The sequence below is a fragment of the Hevea brasiliensis genome, chromosome 10 (genome assembly GCF_030052815.1).
Source record: "Hevea brasiliensis isolate MT/VB/25A 57/8 chromosome 10, ASM3005281v1, whole genome shotgun sequence".
Lineage (NCBI taxonomy): Eukaryota > Viridiplantae > Streptophyta > Magnoliopsida > Malpighiales > Euphorbiaceae > Hevea > Hevea brasiliensis.
The window spans coordinates 89,328,726-89,347,152 of record NC_079502.1 but is presented as its reverse complement, the minus strand read 5'-3'; the positions used below and the strand labels follow the sequence as shown (position 1 = coordinate 89,347,152).

At 31.3% G+C, this 18,427-nt stretch overlaps 1 protein-coding gene and 1 non-coding gene across 5 annotated transcripts; both read left to right on the top strand.

Annotated features, from left to right (window-relative positions):
- The first annotated feature begins 7,958 nt into the window (after positions 1-7,958).
- On the top strand, positions 7,959-16,580 carry LOC110666647 (mediator of RNA polymerase II transcription subunit 18). 4 transcript variants are annotated; one of them, XM_058154342.1, is made up of 8 exons: positions 7,965-8,205; positions 11,318-11,449; positions 11,742-11,817; positions 13,376-13,475; positions 15,277-15,334; positions 15,426-15,788; positions 16,112-16,243; positions 16,360-16,580. In XM_058154342.1, the coding sequence occupies exons 3-7, from the start codon at positions 11,782-11,784 to the stop codon at positions 16,212-16,214; spliced, it is 660 nt and encodes a 219-aa protein (XP_058010325.1). In that variant the 5' UTR covers positions 7,965-8,205; positions 11,318-11,449; positions 11,742-11,781; the 3' UTR covers positions 16,215-16,243; positions 16,360-16,580. The 4 variants fall into 4 exon arrangements, with proteins under 4 accessions (XP_021682909.1, XP_058010325.1, XP_021682911.1 ...); XM_021827219.2 differs by lacking the exon at positions 11,318-11,449 and adding an exon at positions 8,287-8,384; XM_021827217.2 differs by lacking the exon at positions 11,318-11,449 and having other exon boundaries at positions 7,959-8,205.
- On the top strand, positions 12,252-12,343 carry LOC131170132 (small nucleolar RNA Z103). The gene has a single exon (XR_009141074.1). It is a non-coding gene; the product is annotated as a small nucleolar RNA Z103 (small nucleolar RNA).
- Positions 16,581-18,427: the final 1,847 nt, after the last annotated feature.

The window sequence follows — 18,427 nt, the reverse complement described above, 5'->3', positions numbered from 1 at the left end:
CTATTTTGAGATCTGGTCAGTGCCAGTGGTCAGCTTAGGAAGGATGATAATGGTTATCCAAGATAAGTACTTTATTCAAACTTGTTTCAGATCATATTAAAATTTATTCTTCATTATTTGAGCTTGTTTCAAATGTGATTATTATTATTCGAAAAATATTTGAATCCACTTGATTTTATATATTTTAATTAATAGTCTATATAATAATTATTTTTAATAATAATTTATATTTTAAAAAATTAATAATTTCATAAAATATTTAATTTTTATTTTATTTAAAATAAGATGTATAAATATTTATAAATATAGTTATGAAAATATATATTTTATATTTAATTAAATATTTATATAAACAGAGAGTAATTGATATTTAATATGTAAAATTCAAACTTGATACGAATATTATTCTTTAAACTCAGAATCTATTTCAAATTCAATTATATATTATTCAAATATGTCATATTAAGATTTAATCGGATTGAGTATCTGTAAAAACCTGATCCGAGTTAGCCATTTCTATATTATGGAGAGGTTATACAATGCTTTTAATATATATATATATATCTCTTACAAACCTTAAATTTATTCTTATCAAATTTTATTTTTCAAGAAATATTGTATAAATTTCTCTCATTGGATATGGACTTGTTTGATTTAATTAATTACTGGACATTGTTGATAAGTGATTGATAGTTGTTGATGGTAATTAATAATTGATAGTTGTTGATGGTAATTAATAATTGATAGACAATTATAATTGATATATTTTAAATGCATGTTTAAACTATATTTGGTTATTATGAACATATTTAAAATGAGTAATAAGGATATGTATAATACAATTATTAATATATATATATATATATATATATATATATATATTTATCATATATGAACGAATATTAAATTAATTTAATTATTATTTATAATATTTTTATATTTACCTTTTATTTCTTATGAATTTAAATTATTTATCGATATAAAAAATAATTTAAAGGCAAAAATTGTGTAATTAATAAATTTAAAAAGAGTGATGTAGTCTAAATAAAAAATAAATTCAAACAATTACTGGTTGATGAGAAACAATTAAAAAATAAAATTAATACAAACTGCAGTTGATAATTATAATGTTAATGAGTTTATCAAATAGGTTGATTTACTTATTTATTTTGATGTGTTTACCAAACAAGTTAATTTGTTTATTTAGATGTCTTTCAATTGACCGTTATAATAAACAAGGTAATATAAGTGGTTCTTTGGATAGCATATGGTAGTTAAACAACAAACCTATTTGATAACTCTATCCAAACTATAGTTAGGTCGATTTATCAATTATTAACTATGATTTGTGTCAGTTCTATTTTTAGATATTAATTTATTTACTTTTATTTTTTATTTAAAATATATTATATTTTTAAAATTTATTAATTATAAAATTTTGTTTTTAAACCTTGTTTATTTCACGAAAAATATTTTTAAAAAAAATATTTTTCACATTTTTTAGCGTTTGGAACCTTTAGAAAATGGATTAATGAAAAATATTTTTCTGATAAAAAAAAATTAAGCTATTTTTAAATAAAATGACTTATTATTTTCAAAATAGGAAGTCATTTTCTATTTTTTAAATTTTGATAATCTTATTTAATTGTGAAAATATTTGTACATACATGACAAATAATGATAAATATTTTCATGGAAAATATTTTTTTAGAAAACATTTTTCATAGAAAATAAAATTATTTTCTATGAAATAAATGGAGTCTAAATTAATTTTTCAACTCAACTCAACTCAACTCAACTAAGCTTTTATCCCAAAAATTTAGGGTCGGCTATATGGATTCGCTTTCTCCACTCTGAATGAGTTTGGGTTAAATCCTCAGAAATATGTAACGCTTCTATGTCATATTGTACTACTCTCCTCCAAGTCAATTTAGGTCTACCATTTTTTTTCTTTCTATCCTCTAACCTAATGTGCTCTATTTGTCTAACTGGAGCCTCCGTATGTCTACGCTTCACATGACCAAACCAGCTCAATCTCCCTTCTCTCAACTTATCTTCAATTGGCACCACTCCTACGTTTTCTCTAATACTCTCATTACGGACTTTATCTAGTCTAGTATGGCCACTCATCCACCTTAACATTCTCATCTCTGCAACTCTTATCTTAGATGCATATGACTCTTTCAGTGCCCAATACTCACTACCATATAACATAGCCGGTCGTATGGCTGTACGGTAAAATTTTCCTTTCAATTTATTGGGAATCTTACGATCACATAAAACTCCCGTGGCACGTCTTCACTTCAACCATCCGGCTTTAATCCTATGACTAACATCCTCCTCACATCCCCCATCTACTTGAAGGACTGAGCCTAGATATTTAAAGTGATTACTTTGGGGCAGTATCACTCCATTCAAACTAACTCCTTACCTATCACCAGTTTGGCCTTCACTGAACTTGCAATGCATGTATTCTGTCTTTGTTCTACTTAACTTAAAACCCTTTGACTCTAAAGTACTTCTCCAAAGTTCTAGCTTTCTATTGACTCCTTCTCGTGTCTCATCTATCAGAACAATATCATCCGCAAACATCATGCATCAAGGAATACTCTCTTGTATATGTTTCGTCAGTTCATCTAAAACTAATGTAAAAAGGTAAGGGCTTATGGCTGATCCTTGATGTAATCCAATTGAGATCGGATAATCTCTTGTGTCCCCTCCCACTGTGCGCACAATGGTAGTTGCTCCTTCATATATATCTTTCAATACTTGTATGTACATAATAGATACTCTCTTTTGTTCTAACACATTCCATAAGACCTCTCTTGGAACACTATCATAAGGCTTCTCCAAATCAATAAAAACCATGTGTAGATCTTTCTTCACATCTCTATATTTCTCCATCAAGCTTCTAATGAGAAAGATCGCTTCCATAGTTGAACGACCGGGCATAAAACCAAATTGATTGAGAGAGATAGAAGTATCATGACGTAGTCGATGCTCCACAACTCTCTCCCACAACTACATAGTATGGCTCATGAGTTTAATTCCCCTATAGTTTGAGCAACTCTGTATGTTTCACTTATTTTTAAAAATAGGTATTAAAATAATCTTTCTCCATTCATCAGGCATTTTCTTTGAGTTTAGAATCTTATTAAATAATTTAGTTAACCATGCCACTCCCATATCTCCCAAATACTTCCACACTTCAATTGGCATTTCATCGGGTCCACAGGCTTTACCCACTTTCATTCTCTTAAGTGCTTCTTTTACTTCTAAAGATCTAATCCTTCTAGTATAATTCACATTCTTTTTTATTGTTCTATAATCTATATTCACGCTATTACCATTTTGACTATTATTAAAGAGATCATTAAAATAATTTCTCCATCTTTCTTTAATGTCCTCATCTTTCGCCAACATTTTTCCTTCTTTATTCTTAATGCACCTAACTTGATTGAGATCTTGACATTTCCTTTCTCTCCTCCTTGCTAATCTATAAATATCTTTCTCTCCTTTTTTAGTTCCAAGTTTCTCATATAACTTTTCAAAGGCCTGTGCTCTTGCTTGACTAATTGCCTTTTTTGCCTCTTTCTTTGCTATCTTGTACTGTTCATATGCCTCATTATTATTACATTTAGGTAATTTCTTATACCATTCCCTTTTTCTCTTCACTGCCTTTTGTACTTCCTCATTCCACCACAATCTCTCTTTTGAGGGTTGTCCATGTTCTTTAGACTCTCCAAGTACTTTTCTAGCTACTTCTCCTAATCTTTGATGCCACCTGTATCCACATATCATTGGCCTCCATATCCAGCTTCCATACTTCGGACTCGAGAAGCTCATTTTTGAACTTCACTTGCTTTACTCCTTTGAACTCCCACCATTTTGTTCGAGCTACACTATTTTTTCTGACCTTACTTAAATTGTTCCTAAACTTGACATCCAATACCACCAAGTGATGTTGACTTGTTAAAGCCTCTCCTGGAATGACCTTGCAATCCTTGCATAGAGGTCTATTTGTCTTCCTAGTTAAGAGGAAATCGATTTGGCTTCTATGTTGTCCACTTTTGAAAGTCACTAAATGTGACTCTCTTTTTATAAAGTAGGTATTTGCTAGTATTAAGTCGTATGCCATAGCAAAATCTATGATGCTTTTTCCCTTCTCATTTCGACTGCCAAAACCAAAATCTCAATGAACATTCTCATAACCTTGTTTATCACTTCCTACATGCCCATTCAAATCTCCACCAATGAAAACATTCTCTTCATTTGGTATGCTTTGCATTAAATCATCCATATCTTCCCAAAACCTTTGTTTACTCTCACTGTCTAGTCCTATTTGTGAGGCATAAGCACTAACTATATTTATTGTTTCTCCTTCTAGTACTAACTTTACTAGTATAATTCTATCTCCTATTCTTTTTATATATTATATAATAAATTAATAATTATATATCTATTTTAATAATAAAATAAATAATATATTATATATTCTTATTAATTATTTTAACTATTAACAGTAATGTAACGTTTCCCACAATGATGTTCATCGCATTCTCTTTTCTTGTCAATTTTAAACGCTAAACTCACAACACATGATAAAAGACCCATGACTGAGATAAGAGATAGGACAGCAAAACTTCAGTTTTTAATTAATCTAAATAAATAAATGATGAGTTTTGATCTATTCAAAATGATTTTTCAAATTACATAGTTTTTTACTTTTGAGCTGTAATGTCTCAGAACGAAATTTTATGATATATATATATATATATATATATATATATATATATATATGGTAAAACAATTGAATTGAATCCATTATGATTATAGCTCGTTAAAAGAATCTGCAACCTTCTATTGGATCTCAATAGCAGCTGATGCTGATCATTCATGTTGAGAAGAAAATACATAAGTTCTTTTACAGGATTAGAATAAATTGTATAAAGTTTAAATCAGTACAAATAATGTTGATAAATTCACATCTCTAAAGAATCCATGATTCGAAAGAAAAAGAATCATTTTGATCTTTTTAGATTTTTGTTAAGGATTGTAAAAATGGCCACCACAGTGACACTTCCAACCCAGTGGCTTATAATTTGAGTACCTATTATTACCTGAAGGTGAAGGATATGGGTCCAAGAACTCCAAGCTTTTGGCCAAACCCGGTTGGACTCTGCTGTGACTCGGCATTGTAGGCACTTGAACTGCCATGCATGGGTGGCATCCATTGCACTTGTTGTAGCAACTCGGTGGTGTAGAACCCAGCCTTGTTTTCTCCTCAAATAACAAACCCTAACTCGAAGTAAACATCACCCATACAAACATATCAGAGATAGAGAACCAGAACTAGAGATGGATAGAGAGAGCTTAAGGCTTACCCGAGGGCTTTGGTGTTGATGAAATGAAGAGGCTGGAGGAGGAAGAAGAAGAAGAAGGCATAATAAAGCTGCAATAACTATGCTAGTGGTGCTGAGAAAACAATGGTGATGAGTACTCATCATGGTCATAAAATAAGCCATTCATGTCCCATTTTTAAGTTAGAAAACAAACTATATAGTTCAACAAATTGCAAAAATGGTAGAAACCCACTTGTCAATGCTTATAAGCTCTCCCAGGAAGAACCCATGTGCGAAATCAAGCATTTAAGGCGATAGAGATAGAGATAGCGTTTGGGTAATGGACTTGAGAGTCAAGGTTACAGAGACAGAGAAGTGAAAGGAACAATTCAAAGCAGGAAAACAAATTGGAGAATCCACATCAGAGGGCAACAAGAGCTCAATACTGTCAGTTCATATTAAATAAGATTCTTGGTTATGGTGAGTAAAGCTGGGACTCAGTGGGTGCATGTAATAAAGAAAGCGAAAGGATTGTGCTGTGAACTGTGAAAAAAACAGAAGGTCGCTTTTTCTTTCAGACCTCCAGTTTGACTGCGATGCCCACTCAATAAGCGAGAATTTTATATATTTTTAAGTGCATTGACCGGGAATTCCTCTCCATTTGAATCTTCCCACGTTCAATCTGCAAAGTGAGACCCTCTCTTCTGATTGTCATTGCATTGTCCACGTTGCACCTGCAAAGTGAGACCCTCTTCAGATTTCACTGCACAGATTGAACACTTATTAATCCATCAAATGTAATGCACATCCACTGCAATGTCAGAGTGCTTGAGTTAATATAAATTTTACAAATTAAATCGAATCTATAAATTTTTGTAAAAATAAATTAAAATTGAACTAATTAAATTTGAATTTCTTTTTAATGTTTAAATTTAATATTATTACAAAATTTTAATTAATTATTTGAATCAAAATAATTTATTTATTCTCATATTATAAACAAACCAATTATTATTATTATGATAAACTTCGAATTATTATTTATCATAAAAGATTTATTTAATGTTTTTTTATATTAGATTTACTATTTAAAATTTTAGTGAAATTTGAAGAGTTTTTTTTTTTTTTAATTTGAGTGGAAAAACATTTATCAATAAGATAGAGTACTATTTTTTATATTAGAATATAACTTCTATTGTGGAAAGGTTAAAGGCGATGAGGAGTGACTTTTGCTCATTAAAAAAAGTGACATTTATTTATTCCAGTCCCATGGAGAGACAGAAATTTCGACTAGAGATTTGCAGTCCTATAGAGAAAAAGTGACTTCCATCTAAGGTGAATAAGAGTATAGTCCAAGTAAAATATGCAATTATTCATCGTAGTTAAAGACATCTTTTTTTTAGTGTATGATATATTATTAATAAATAAAATAATAAATATATTATGTTATATTTAGAATTGACTAACTAGTATATTTACTACAAGTAGTTTGATGTAAAAGTTTTGTTAGTTGTAATTGGGTTGATGGGTAATATAGTTTTGAGTTTATAATTGATTTTTATTTATTAATAGCAAAAGATCGCATGCTATGAATATAACTTGTAAAGAGGATGAATCACATAAATATTGATATTTTGTATATATTTTTTTTTAGTTTACACACTTTTGCTATACACAGTACTATTTATTTAAAATAAAATTTAAGTATAATAATTAATAAATGTTTAAAAATAAAAATTAAAAAATTTAAATATCTATTAAAGTAGTGTTATCAATTTAAAATATAAATAAAATAACTATATTTTTTTATATTATAAATACTATAATATTAAAATAAAAAATGTATAATTAATTGATCAAATCTAATTAACCGTTTCATATCTATTTAATTCAGTTAGATTATTATAATTTTTTATTTATTAAAATTAAAATAAAATTAAAAAAATAAAAATATTTATTCCACTATTTTATTTATTATTAAATAAATAAAATTTAAAATTTTAATGGTAAATAGGTATCAATTAATTTCACTGCAAAAAAAATTAAGAATGGGAGAGAGAGAAAAAGAAAAGGGAAAGGGATAAGATGATATTTTTATTGAAAAAAGAGGTAAAATAGTTAATTTTCATATATAACCTTTTATAGCATGTGAGAGTTTTTTTTTTTTTTTTTTTAAATAAAATTAAAGTTGAAAATTTTTACTTTTCTAATCCTTTTGTTTGAAATGTAAAATTTTATAGGAATTTAATTTAATTGAATTTTTTTATTAATTTTTATATTTAAGATTAAAAAAATTTTTATTTAAAAAAATAAAATTTAATTAAATTTTTTTAATAAATAATTTGTTCTAAATAAAATAGAGCAAACAAGTGCATATGGGAGAAAGAAAAGGAAATACCCCTTTCGCATTTTGGTCCAGTGTCATTGAATTTGGACCAAACTGGTGGGTCGACTCGAAAAATTAGTGAATCAAACCTAAAACTGATCCAATGTCATATTTTAACGGAAGATAACCGGAATGAACTGCCTTTGGCCCGCTCGACCCGCTCGAACCGCAATTAACCGGTTCTTTTATGAGGGCGAAAACGGCGTTCAACTGCGGTGTTTTGGTCTCCTGTTTATGAGCTGGTTTCAGAATCCAGAGGGCAGAAATTTCCGTGGAAAAGTCCAGGATATAAATCCCTAACCCATTTCTTCCTTAAATTTGTTGTTGGCAGAGACTCTCCTTCTCGTAGATCATTGACTGTCGAAGCCAAGATTCGGGGTGTTCACTGTGGATTATCGACTGCCAGAAGCTCCATTATCGAAGCAAAGAACTTGATTTCACAGAAGCCAAAGCAGAAGTTCGATTGGTCTTCTCCTGGTATTTCTAATATATTTCTTTCGTCCTTTTTCCATTATCAAATCCTTTTTCCTCATCATAATATTTTTACGAAATCTGAAGAATATAGTGCTCTGTCCAACTCAACTCAACTAAGCCTTTATCGTCGGCTAATATAGTGCTCTGTCCATTGCACCAAATTTGAAGAATCAATTTCGTCGGTAGGTAATGGAGACAGTTCTTTTAATTAAATCACAAACGCATAATTAAGCTTGGCATTAGGTGCTTGTCCTAAAGCTAACACAATTTGAAATGACCAAAAGAAGAGCATATTAAACACTAAATCCTTTTTCATAATAATAAAGCAATGGATTCATATTGTATATGAACCTAATAGGTTTATGTTGTACATTGTTATTTTAGTCATATCAAACTAAAGTAAGCATGTAAAGGAGGTCAATTTTTTTTTGCTAATTTGAATTTTTTACATGCTTTAGATGGTGATATTTGAACTGAACTTGGGTTTTGATATTGGAACTTAGTTATAGTTTAATTTGACTTGTACTTCTATTTAAATACTTTTAATTTTAATTTGGATTATGTTTATAAACCTCTAGCTAAATCGCAATTTATTTGTAATTATTTTAAATTAGTAATATTTAATTAATATACATCTAATTAATATTATCTGACTCGACAGGCCGATTGAACTAGTGACCCATCCACCTAGTCCCTCCTCGGGATCGATGTCTGGTCCAAGTTTAATTACATTGCCTTGGTTGATTTGCCAAACCAAAGTCCCTAAAATTGAAACTTAATTACATTTGCAATGCTCTTGAAGAAAGCTCGCAACTTGTAGCTTGTAGCTTGGATTCTCAAGTAATGCTTTAAATTTACTCGATCCTTAGCACTTGCATTCTCTTTTTGGTTGATAAATGCAAACCTTAATATCACTACTATGGATTTGGGCTTATTGTATATATTACTCAACTCAACTCAACTAAGCCTTTATCCCAAAAATTTGGGATCGGCTATATGGATTTTTTTTTTTTTCGATTTTTTTTTTGGGTTAAATCCTAAATGTGTAATCTTCTAAGTCATGTTGTTGTACTCTCTCTCAAGTCAGTCATTTTCTACCTTTTTTTTTTTCTTCTCTCTAACCTAATGTGCTCTACTTGTCCTCTCGGAGGCGTCGTATGTCTACGCTTCACATGACCAAACCACCTCAATCTCCCTTCTCTCAACTTATTTTCAATTGCTTTTCTCCTACCTTTTCTCTAATACTTCATTACGGACTTTATCTAGTCTAGTATGGCCAATCATCCACCTTAACATTCATCTCTCAACTCTTCTTAGATGCATACCGACTCTTTCAAGGCCCAACACTCACTACCATATAACATAGCTTGGTTATGTGTCATGATAAAAAATTTTTCTTTTAATTTGTTGGGAATCTTACGATCACATAAAACTCCGTGCACGTCTCCACTTCAACCATCGCTTTAATCCTATGACTAACATCCTCCTCACATCCCCATCTACTTGAAGGAGTGAGCCTAGATATTTAAAGTGATTACTTTGGGACAGTACCACTGACTACCTATCAGCCTTTGGCCATTCATACTTCCCTATCACCGCTTGGCCTTCACCGAACTTGCAATGCATGTTTCTTGTCTTCGCTCTACTTAACTTAAAACCTTTGACTCTAGAGTACTTCTCCAAAGTTCTAGCTTCCTATTGACTCCTTCTTGTGTCTCATCTATCAGAACAATATCATCCGCAAACATCATGCACCAAGGAATACTCTCTTGTATATGTTTCGTCAGTTCATCTAAAACTAATGTGAAAAGGTAAGGGCTTATGGCTGATCCTTGGTGTAATCCAATTGAGATCGGAAAATCTCGTGTCCCCTCCCACTATGCGCACAATAGTAGTTGCTCCTTCATACATATCTTTCAATACTTGTATGTACCTAATAGATACCCTCTTTTGTTCTAACACATTCCATAAGACCTCTCTTGGAACACTATCATAAGCCTTCTCCAAATCAATAAAAACCATGTGTAGATCTTTCTTCCCATCTCTATATTTCTCCATCAAGCTTCTAATGAGAAAGATCGCTTCCATAGTTGAGCCCAGGGCATGAAACCAACTCGGCATGAAACCAAATTGATTGAGAGAGATAGAAGTATCATGACGTAGTCGATGCTCCACAACTCTCTCCCACAACTTCATAGTATGGCTCATGAGTTTAATCCCCCTATAGTTTGAGCAACTCTGTATGTCTCCCTTATTTTTAAAAATAGGTACTAAAATACTCTTCCTCCATTTATCAGGCATTTTCTTTGAGTTTAGAATCTTATTAAATAATTTAGTTAACCATGCCACTCCCATATTTCCCAAATACTTCCACACTTCAATTGGTATTTCATCGGGTCCACAGGCTTTACCCACTTTCATTCTCTTAAGTGCTTCCTTTACTTCTAAAGATCTAATCCTTCTAGTATAATTTACATTCTTTTCTATTGTTCTATGATCTATATTCACGAGCTTATTGTATATATTATAGTTATTAAAAACTTAAGTCGTGCTAAGGGGTCTTAGAGCTTTGGCGCAAGGCGCAAGCGGGCACTTGAGCGAGGTGAGTCGTAAAAAAAAATATATATATAAAGTCAAATAAATATGAATATTTCATCAAACTTCAAATAATAATAATAATAATAATAATAATACGTATTCAACTACTAATATATTAAAACTTGAATAGTCTTTTAATGTCTCAAAACTAAAGTCAAGCAATTATAAAATAATCACTCTTCAATCTTTATGAAGAGTAGCATCATAATCTTCATTATCTTCTTCTACACCTTCATCCTCTTAATACTCAGTTTTAAAATTAATATCTTCATCATCTTCCTCATCTTTAAGAACTAAAGGGGTATTATTTAGTTCTTAAGTTAGTGGATAATGTTTTTCCTTTTTCTTTTGGCATAGATCTTAAAATAGGTATAGATGCAATTTTTTTTTGAAAAGATAATAAGAGTAGTAGTGTTGAAAATGGAAATATGGAAGGTTTGCAATCCTGGGTGTGGTGGTTTGATGAGATTTTGACGACTAGTTATCACCAGTGATACTAATTTCGAAAACTTCCTAGAGCGTCAATGTAGGATTCTGGTCGATCAACAAATTTTGAGTTGAGTGGAAGTGCTAACCAAATGCGGAAATAAAGAGGCGTGTCTTTCTAGAGCCTTGCGCTTGAAATAAGGCTCACGCCTAGTCGCATAAGGTAAGGATCTGGAGAATGTTGCTTGCCTTGCTCTTGTAGAAGTGATAGGGTTAGAGCCTAGTGAGTGGTGTGTGTGTGTGTACACGCACACATTGGAAAGAATCTTTGTGATGATGAAAATAAGTAGATGACGAGTCTGATCTCTAAAGTCTGATCCTTCTTTTCTCCTTGATGATGCATTCTAGGAATTTTTCTGACAGTACCCCTTTTTCTTTGATTTTTTTTTTTGAGAATTTTAATCTGTGCTAATTTGATTATGAAGTATATTTATTGAAACTTGTTTATCATACAGGAATGCTTGGAAAATTGGGCATGAGATAGAGTGAACTGCAATGGAGTGCGTGGTACAGGGGATTATTGAGACACAGGTTGGTTATATGTTGATGAAGGGGAACCCATTTTTTCCTAGTTTCACTTGCTGTGGAAATTCATATTTTTGGCTTTCAATGGGTTTTTAATGTATCTGAGAATTGTAGCAATATCGTGACTGATTTGAATTTGTTAGTTTGTAAGAATGTGGCGAAGTTTTCAATGAGAAATCAAGTTGGTTATATGTCTTGCTTCAGGCATGTTCATTCTTTGTGCATCTATGTATATTCATGCATTTGTGTAATCTTTTACACATGGGCAGGTTTTGTTTGAACAATATATTTCCCTCAGTTTTCTCTTTGGCTCATTTATTAATTTACCATTTTTACTCTATTGGTTCTGCTCCCAATTTTTTTCCGTTTTAAACTTGTGATTATTCTGTCATCATAAAGTGAGGGTTGCTGATTTACAGTAATGATGTGGATTGGATTTGTTGCAGATAATGATTATTTCCCCAAATGATTGATACTAAATTAATTGAGCTGTCTTTCTTTTCTAAGAATTCAAGCCAGGAATCTGATCCATTATTCTTTACTAATATGTGTTTATCAATTTTCTTATGTGTTTTTCTCAAAATTTTGATTTGAAAGGTTGCATCTGCTAAACATAACTTTATCTTTGTTTAACTATTTTGACTTCAGAATTGTCGTACACTTTTCATAGGCCGAAATGCATAGCCTTTGGTAGTTGCTATTGCTGAAGAGTTCTGCATATTTGGCTTGCCCTGGCTAAGATTACTAGCTACTGTATTTTGAGTCTTTGATGTCATTTTGCTATTATGTCAGAATTGATTGAGGTCATTTGAACTTGTAGATTTAGTATATGCTTATTGTTGCCCCTTGCAAAAATGTAAATGTAGAAGCTGACTATCTAGTTTCTGCTCAGTGCAGCATGTTTGGTATAGTTTAGTAATGGGTAGTTTTCTTTCATTTCAATTCTAACCTTTTGTACTTAGTCGTTTTCTTTAGATTTATTGTATAAATAAGATTTCCATTTGCTGAGAATGCATTTCTTAATACAAGTGAATCATGTTCAGCAATCAAAGCATTACTCTTATCTCTCTTCAAAGAGAAATTTGAATGTGTGCATTGGTATGGTAGCTTACTTTTCCATTGCATTCTTCCTGGATTATTTAATACTTTTATTGTGATTTGAAGGCTTTTGTTTTTATGGGTTAAAGAAAGAGAGGGATTGGGGGACTATTAGGTTATAGGTGAATGTTATTGAGATATGACAATTTGAAAGATGGATTATTTCCTTGGTTTTTCTCTTAAATTCTTTTTCTCTGAGTTGGTGATCATCATCTTCTTGATTTCTGGTTTGTAGCTCATCAGCTAAAACAGCTTGGTTGCCTTACTGTATTGTGGTTGATGTATTATGTGTGTTTTAGACTTTTAGCTGCATGACATCATGACATGAACATTCATGCGTTGCTGTGAAATAGTTGATAATTATATTCATTTCTTGTCTTCTACTGAAATAAAGAACTTAAAAGAAGCATTTTTGATATAATTTTTTCATGTTATTTTACCTATTTAATATGTGTTATTCTTGCAGCATGTTGAGGCCCTTGAGATTCTTCTTCAGGGTCTTTGTGGTGTTCATAGAGAAGATTTCAGGATCCATGAATTATGTCTGAAAAGTGGTCCAAACCTTGGTAAGTAGACAAACTGTTGGCACAGTATTATCGTACAAGTTTTTGTAGTTTAAATTCATGCCAAGCTGATATTCTTGTCTCATTTTTATCGACCTGTGTCAAAATGATTGTGACATTACTTCTATTGTTATGATACACCTATTTGGATCATATTGGTTATGTGCTCTTTATTTTTGTGACTTTTTTTTCCTTAATTGGAATATAACAAAAGCAGAACAAAAACTACCTGCTAAATCCCACCCTAATCCTGTTAATATCAATAAAAACATGTATAGACTCTGGTGGAGTTTCAAACAAAACCAATCCATGAGCAAAAGTATGACCAAATGAACCATATGGTCAATACATTGGTAAAATTCATTCTTTTGCCTTTGTCTCAATCCTGCCCTTTGTCCCTCTTTATCTCTCCCTTCTTAGCTTCTAGCGAACAGAATGTCTTGAATCTGTTTACTGTTCATGCATCTGACTGTTATACTTAGTGTTACAGTACAAAGATATAGTGAAAGGGAAAATCGCCAAAAAAAACTCAAACCTTTACCAATTTTTGCAATTCTACCCTCTCTCTCTCTCTCTCTCTCCCCTTTTTTTTTTAAACAGTTGCACCCTAACCTCCGGGGAATGAATTATTTGCACCCTGCCATTAACTGCCATTAATGGGGCCGTTAACGGCAGGGTGCAATTAATTCAATGTCAAAAGGTTAGGTGTAATTGTTGAAAAAAAGGATGGTTGTAAAAATTATGAAAGGTTTTCTCTTCTTTCCTAAATAACAAAAAAAATGTATATCCCTCTTTATTTTTCTCAAGTTATTTTCCCTCTTATTTTGTAAGTATAGGACTGGTAAAATTTAAATTATGCAAAAAACATATGCTTGCCTTTGTATCAAATGGGCAATGGCCCTAAAATAATTAAGACTTTTATTTTATTTTATTTCAATTCTAATGTCAATAATTTTTTATATTATTAATGTTTTCAAAATATTTCTTATTAGTGAAATATAATAATTTTTATCAATTTTAATTTAATTTTTTGATATTTATTTTATAATTTCCCATTAAAAGAAATTATTTTCATATTATTTATTTACCATTAATAAGTGTCACATCCATCATTATAATAAGACATTAGTTTTTATTATTATGTTAACAAGTTTTCATTTAGATACGTCATGGTATTTACAATATTTAATTATCATTATATTTTGTATTAAATAAAATTTTCAAGAAAGAAATCTGTTAAATTTCAATTAATTCTAGTCTCAACCTGTATGAAATTATATAATAGGAAATTTTTAAATTTTTTTAAAATAATTTTTCAATTTCAATTTTTTTTTTACAATTGCACACTATCATTTTTTTTTAACAATTGCACCCTGACCTTTTTTGTTTCTATGACTGTACCTTATCCCTTTTTTTTTTTTTTTTATAACAATTTCACCCTGACCTTTTGGGAACGAATTAATTACGCCCTGCCATTAACTTGCTTAACATGGAAGTTAACAACAGGGTGCAATTAATTTGGTCTCCATAGGTTGGGGTGAAATTGTTAAAAAAAAAAAAGGATAGGTAGAATTGTAAAAACTGGCAAAGGTTTGGGTTTTTTTTGGCGATTTTCCCATTGTAAAAGCTATATTAGTAATGGTATCTCATTTTCCCAGTTCTCTACAACATTATATGGGCATGTCATATTTTTCTATATTATTATTAATTTTTGTACAATCAACAAAAGCTCCAGTGATGTAATTGTTTTATGTGCATTGGAATCTGTCTGGCTGATATGGAATTACATGCTTTTCTTTCCCAGGACTTGTTAATTCAGAGGTTCGACTTTTGTTCGATCTTTACCAGGCTGAACCTACTTGGTAAGATAAGGTGTTGGTCTTGTCATGCTTTGAATTTTGTATATCCATGTGTTACTTTTCTATGTACTCATGGAAACCTTTTGTCCTGTAGGACTGTTAAACATGTTGGAGGTGCAATGAGAGGTGCTGGTGCTGAGCAAATCTCAGTCCTGGTGAGGACTATGGTGGAAAGCAAAGCAAGCAAGAATGTGCTTCGCTTATTTTATGCGCTTGGCTATAAATTGGATCATGAGTTGCTTAGAGTGGGATTTGCCTTCCATTTCCAAAGGGGTGCTCGGATAACTGTGTCTGTGTCATCTGTTAATAAGATGCTAAAACTACATGCAACAGATGGTGATGAGGCTGTGCCAGTTACCCCTGGCATACAACTGGTTGAAGTAACAGCCCCTGCAACACCTGAAAATTATTCTGAAGTTGTTGCTGCAGTATCCTCCTTTTGTGAATATCTTGCACCGTAAGCTTCATTCTTCATTCTCTTGGCCTTGCATACACAGTTGCAAATTGCATAACTGACCATACAAACTTCACTATACTCCAATGGTGGACTGTTCGGTGCATGCTTAAACTTGCCAGACCATTACTCTTTTGAGCCGACTATTCAATTTATGGATATTGGAGGGTTCAAATTGCTGCTAGGAGAAAAGGAGAAATGCTGTTCCCTTGAACATAAATTCAAAATGATGAAATTAAATTGCTAGAAGACAATAAGAGTTGTACTCTTACAAATGTTGATAATTAGGTATCTGATTAGTTGAAGTTTGTGGCATTATGTTGCAGGCTCCTGCATTTGTCAAAACCAGGTGTTTCAACAGGAGTTGTTCCTACTGCTGCTGCTGCTGCTGCATCTCTTATGTCTGATGGCGGGGGCACAACCTTGTAGGAGCAATTGAGAGTTCCTTGTCGTTAAAGGTACGAAGATGTCTTTAAGAATTCATACTAGTTTAGGTGCCTGTGCAATGGCATGATGGCCCTTCATCCTTTGTTTGCTTCTTGTGGGTGGATGAATTTAAATTTAGGAACTGCAGGTGATCACCAAGAAAATTGCTCATGGAGGTGTCTCCAATGCATTTTTGCTTGATGGAGGCAAGGCATGAGAGATGGTGTGGCCTCATTTTGAGTTTGTGGTGTAAAATTTGTATTTTATATCCTTTTTTATGCACTAGTTTAAAGATGAGCTTTGAATTGCCAGAATTATTACCATGGAGAATGAACAAAAGATTGAACTAAATAATTTTTATTGTCTTAATTTTGGAAGTTACAAGGTAGCCTATTTATATAATAATTCTAAAATAAGAATATTCTAAATTAAGAAATAAAAATATATAAAAATGTAAATATCTATTCTATAATCTTAATTACAACCTTAATTAGGAACTCTAATTATAGCCCTAGCAGGGGAAAAAAAAAATCTAAATAGGATGAATGTTCTTGAATATATATTTCACATGTCCATCTTGTAAATAAAGTCATGGAATTATTTGCTATTAGTTTCTTTAGTGAAAAATATTAGCTAACTGATTTTTAGAATTCTCATGAGTGATATATTTAGATTTTTATAATTTATTTTATCCTTAATGAAATGTCAATCGATTCTAGTATGCTTTGTTTGATCATGCTGAATTAGATTGTGAGTGATACTAATGGCAATCTTATTATCACAATATAAGAATTTTTTTTCTCTTGATATGATAACTTTTTAATCTTGCATCAATTTTTGAATGCACAAAAATTTACAAGCACTTTGAGCCAGGGCTCTGTATTTAGTCTCTGCATTTACTATTACAATTTGTTTTTTTTCTTTTCCAAATGACTAGATTTCCATCAACAGATGTACAATAACCTAATGAAAACCCCTGATCATGAAGGGATCTAGCTAATCTGTATATTTGTAACCTTATATTTTTAAGTGACTATGTTTAGAAAACATCTATCCTTTTCCAACACAAGATTTCAAATACCTTAAAACATGAAGGACAGCATTTAAATGTGAATTTCGAAGATCATGCATAAAAGACTAATCATACTTACTGCATAGGTTATCTAGTCTAGTGTGAGAACAGTAAATTAACCTTCCAACAATCTTTGACAGGGGCCGATATCTGCATGTTTCCCAATGCCATCTTGTAATTTATGATTGGCCTCCATTGGAGATTTAGCTGGTTTACATGTCAACATACTTGTTTCCTTAAAAAGATTTAAGACAGTTTCATTGAGAGAAATATTTCCTTATTAGATCTAGTAACTTTTATCCCAATAAAATATCGGAGCTTACCAAGGTCTTTGATTTCAAATTCTTGAGCCACATATCTTTTCAACTTATTTATTTCCTTAGTTAAACAATGAGTATTATGAGCTTACAAGCATAGTGCTTGATAAATAAAGTATGATTAGCATTGCTTTGTTAATAACCAAAGGAAATTATGGCCTTACTAAACCTATTAAACCATGCTTTAAGTGACTACTCAAGTTACATAATGCCTTCTCTTAACTACAAAATTTTCCTTGAGTTCTCTCATTAGCAAAGCTTGGAAGAATAGTTCTCTCATTAGCAAAGCTTGGAAGAATTTCCATATAAACTTCTAGATTTCCATGCAAGAATGCATTCTTGACATCAAATTGTAAATCCCAACTAAGATTAGATGCATATAACAGGAGAATTCTAGTAGAGTTCATCTTTGTTACGGGAAAAATGTCTTCTGGTAGTCCACACCATAGGTATGTGTGAACTCGTTTGACACCAATCGGCCTTCATATGTTTCAATAGACCCATCCACTTTTTGCTTTATAGCAAATACCCATTTGCATTATATTGATTTTCTCCCAATAGAAGAGTAACAAGCTCACAAGTTTCATTTTTTTATAAAGGCCCTCAGCTTCTTTTTAGTTTGGATTATCAATAGCTTCCTGCCAGTCTTGTGGAACGGAAACAGAAGATAAATAAGCTTTATAGAAAGGAGACAATGAATCATATGAAACAAAGTTAGAGATGGAATGTTTGCTGCAAGTTCTAACTTCTTTCCGAATAGTAATATGAACATAAATATTATTTGTAAGAGGAGTAGAACTAAAAGAAATAGAATTAGAAATAGAGCA

Coding starts and splice junctions, on each gene's coding strand:
- LOC110666647 (XM_021827217.2), top strand. CDS start 11,782: ATGGAGTGCGTGGTACAGGGGATTATTGAGACACAG. Junction 15,335..15,425: donor TACCAGGCTGAACCTACTTG/GTAAGATAAGGT, acceptor TTTGTCCTGTAG/GACTGTTAAACATGTTGGAG. Junction 15,789..16,111: donor TTTTGTGAATATCTTGCACC/GTAAGCTTCATT, acceptor ATTATGTTGCAG/GCTCCTGCATTTGTCAAAAC.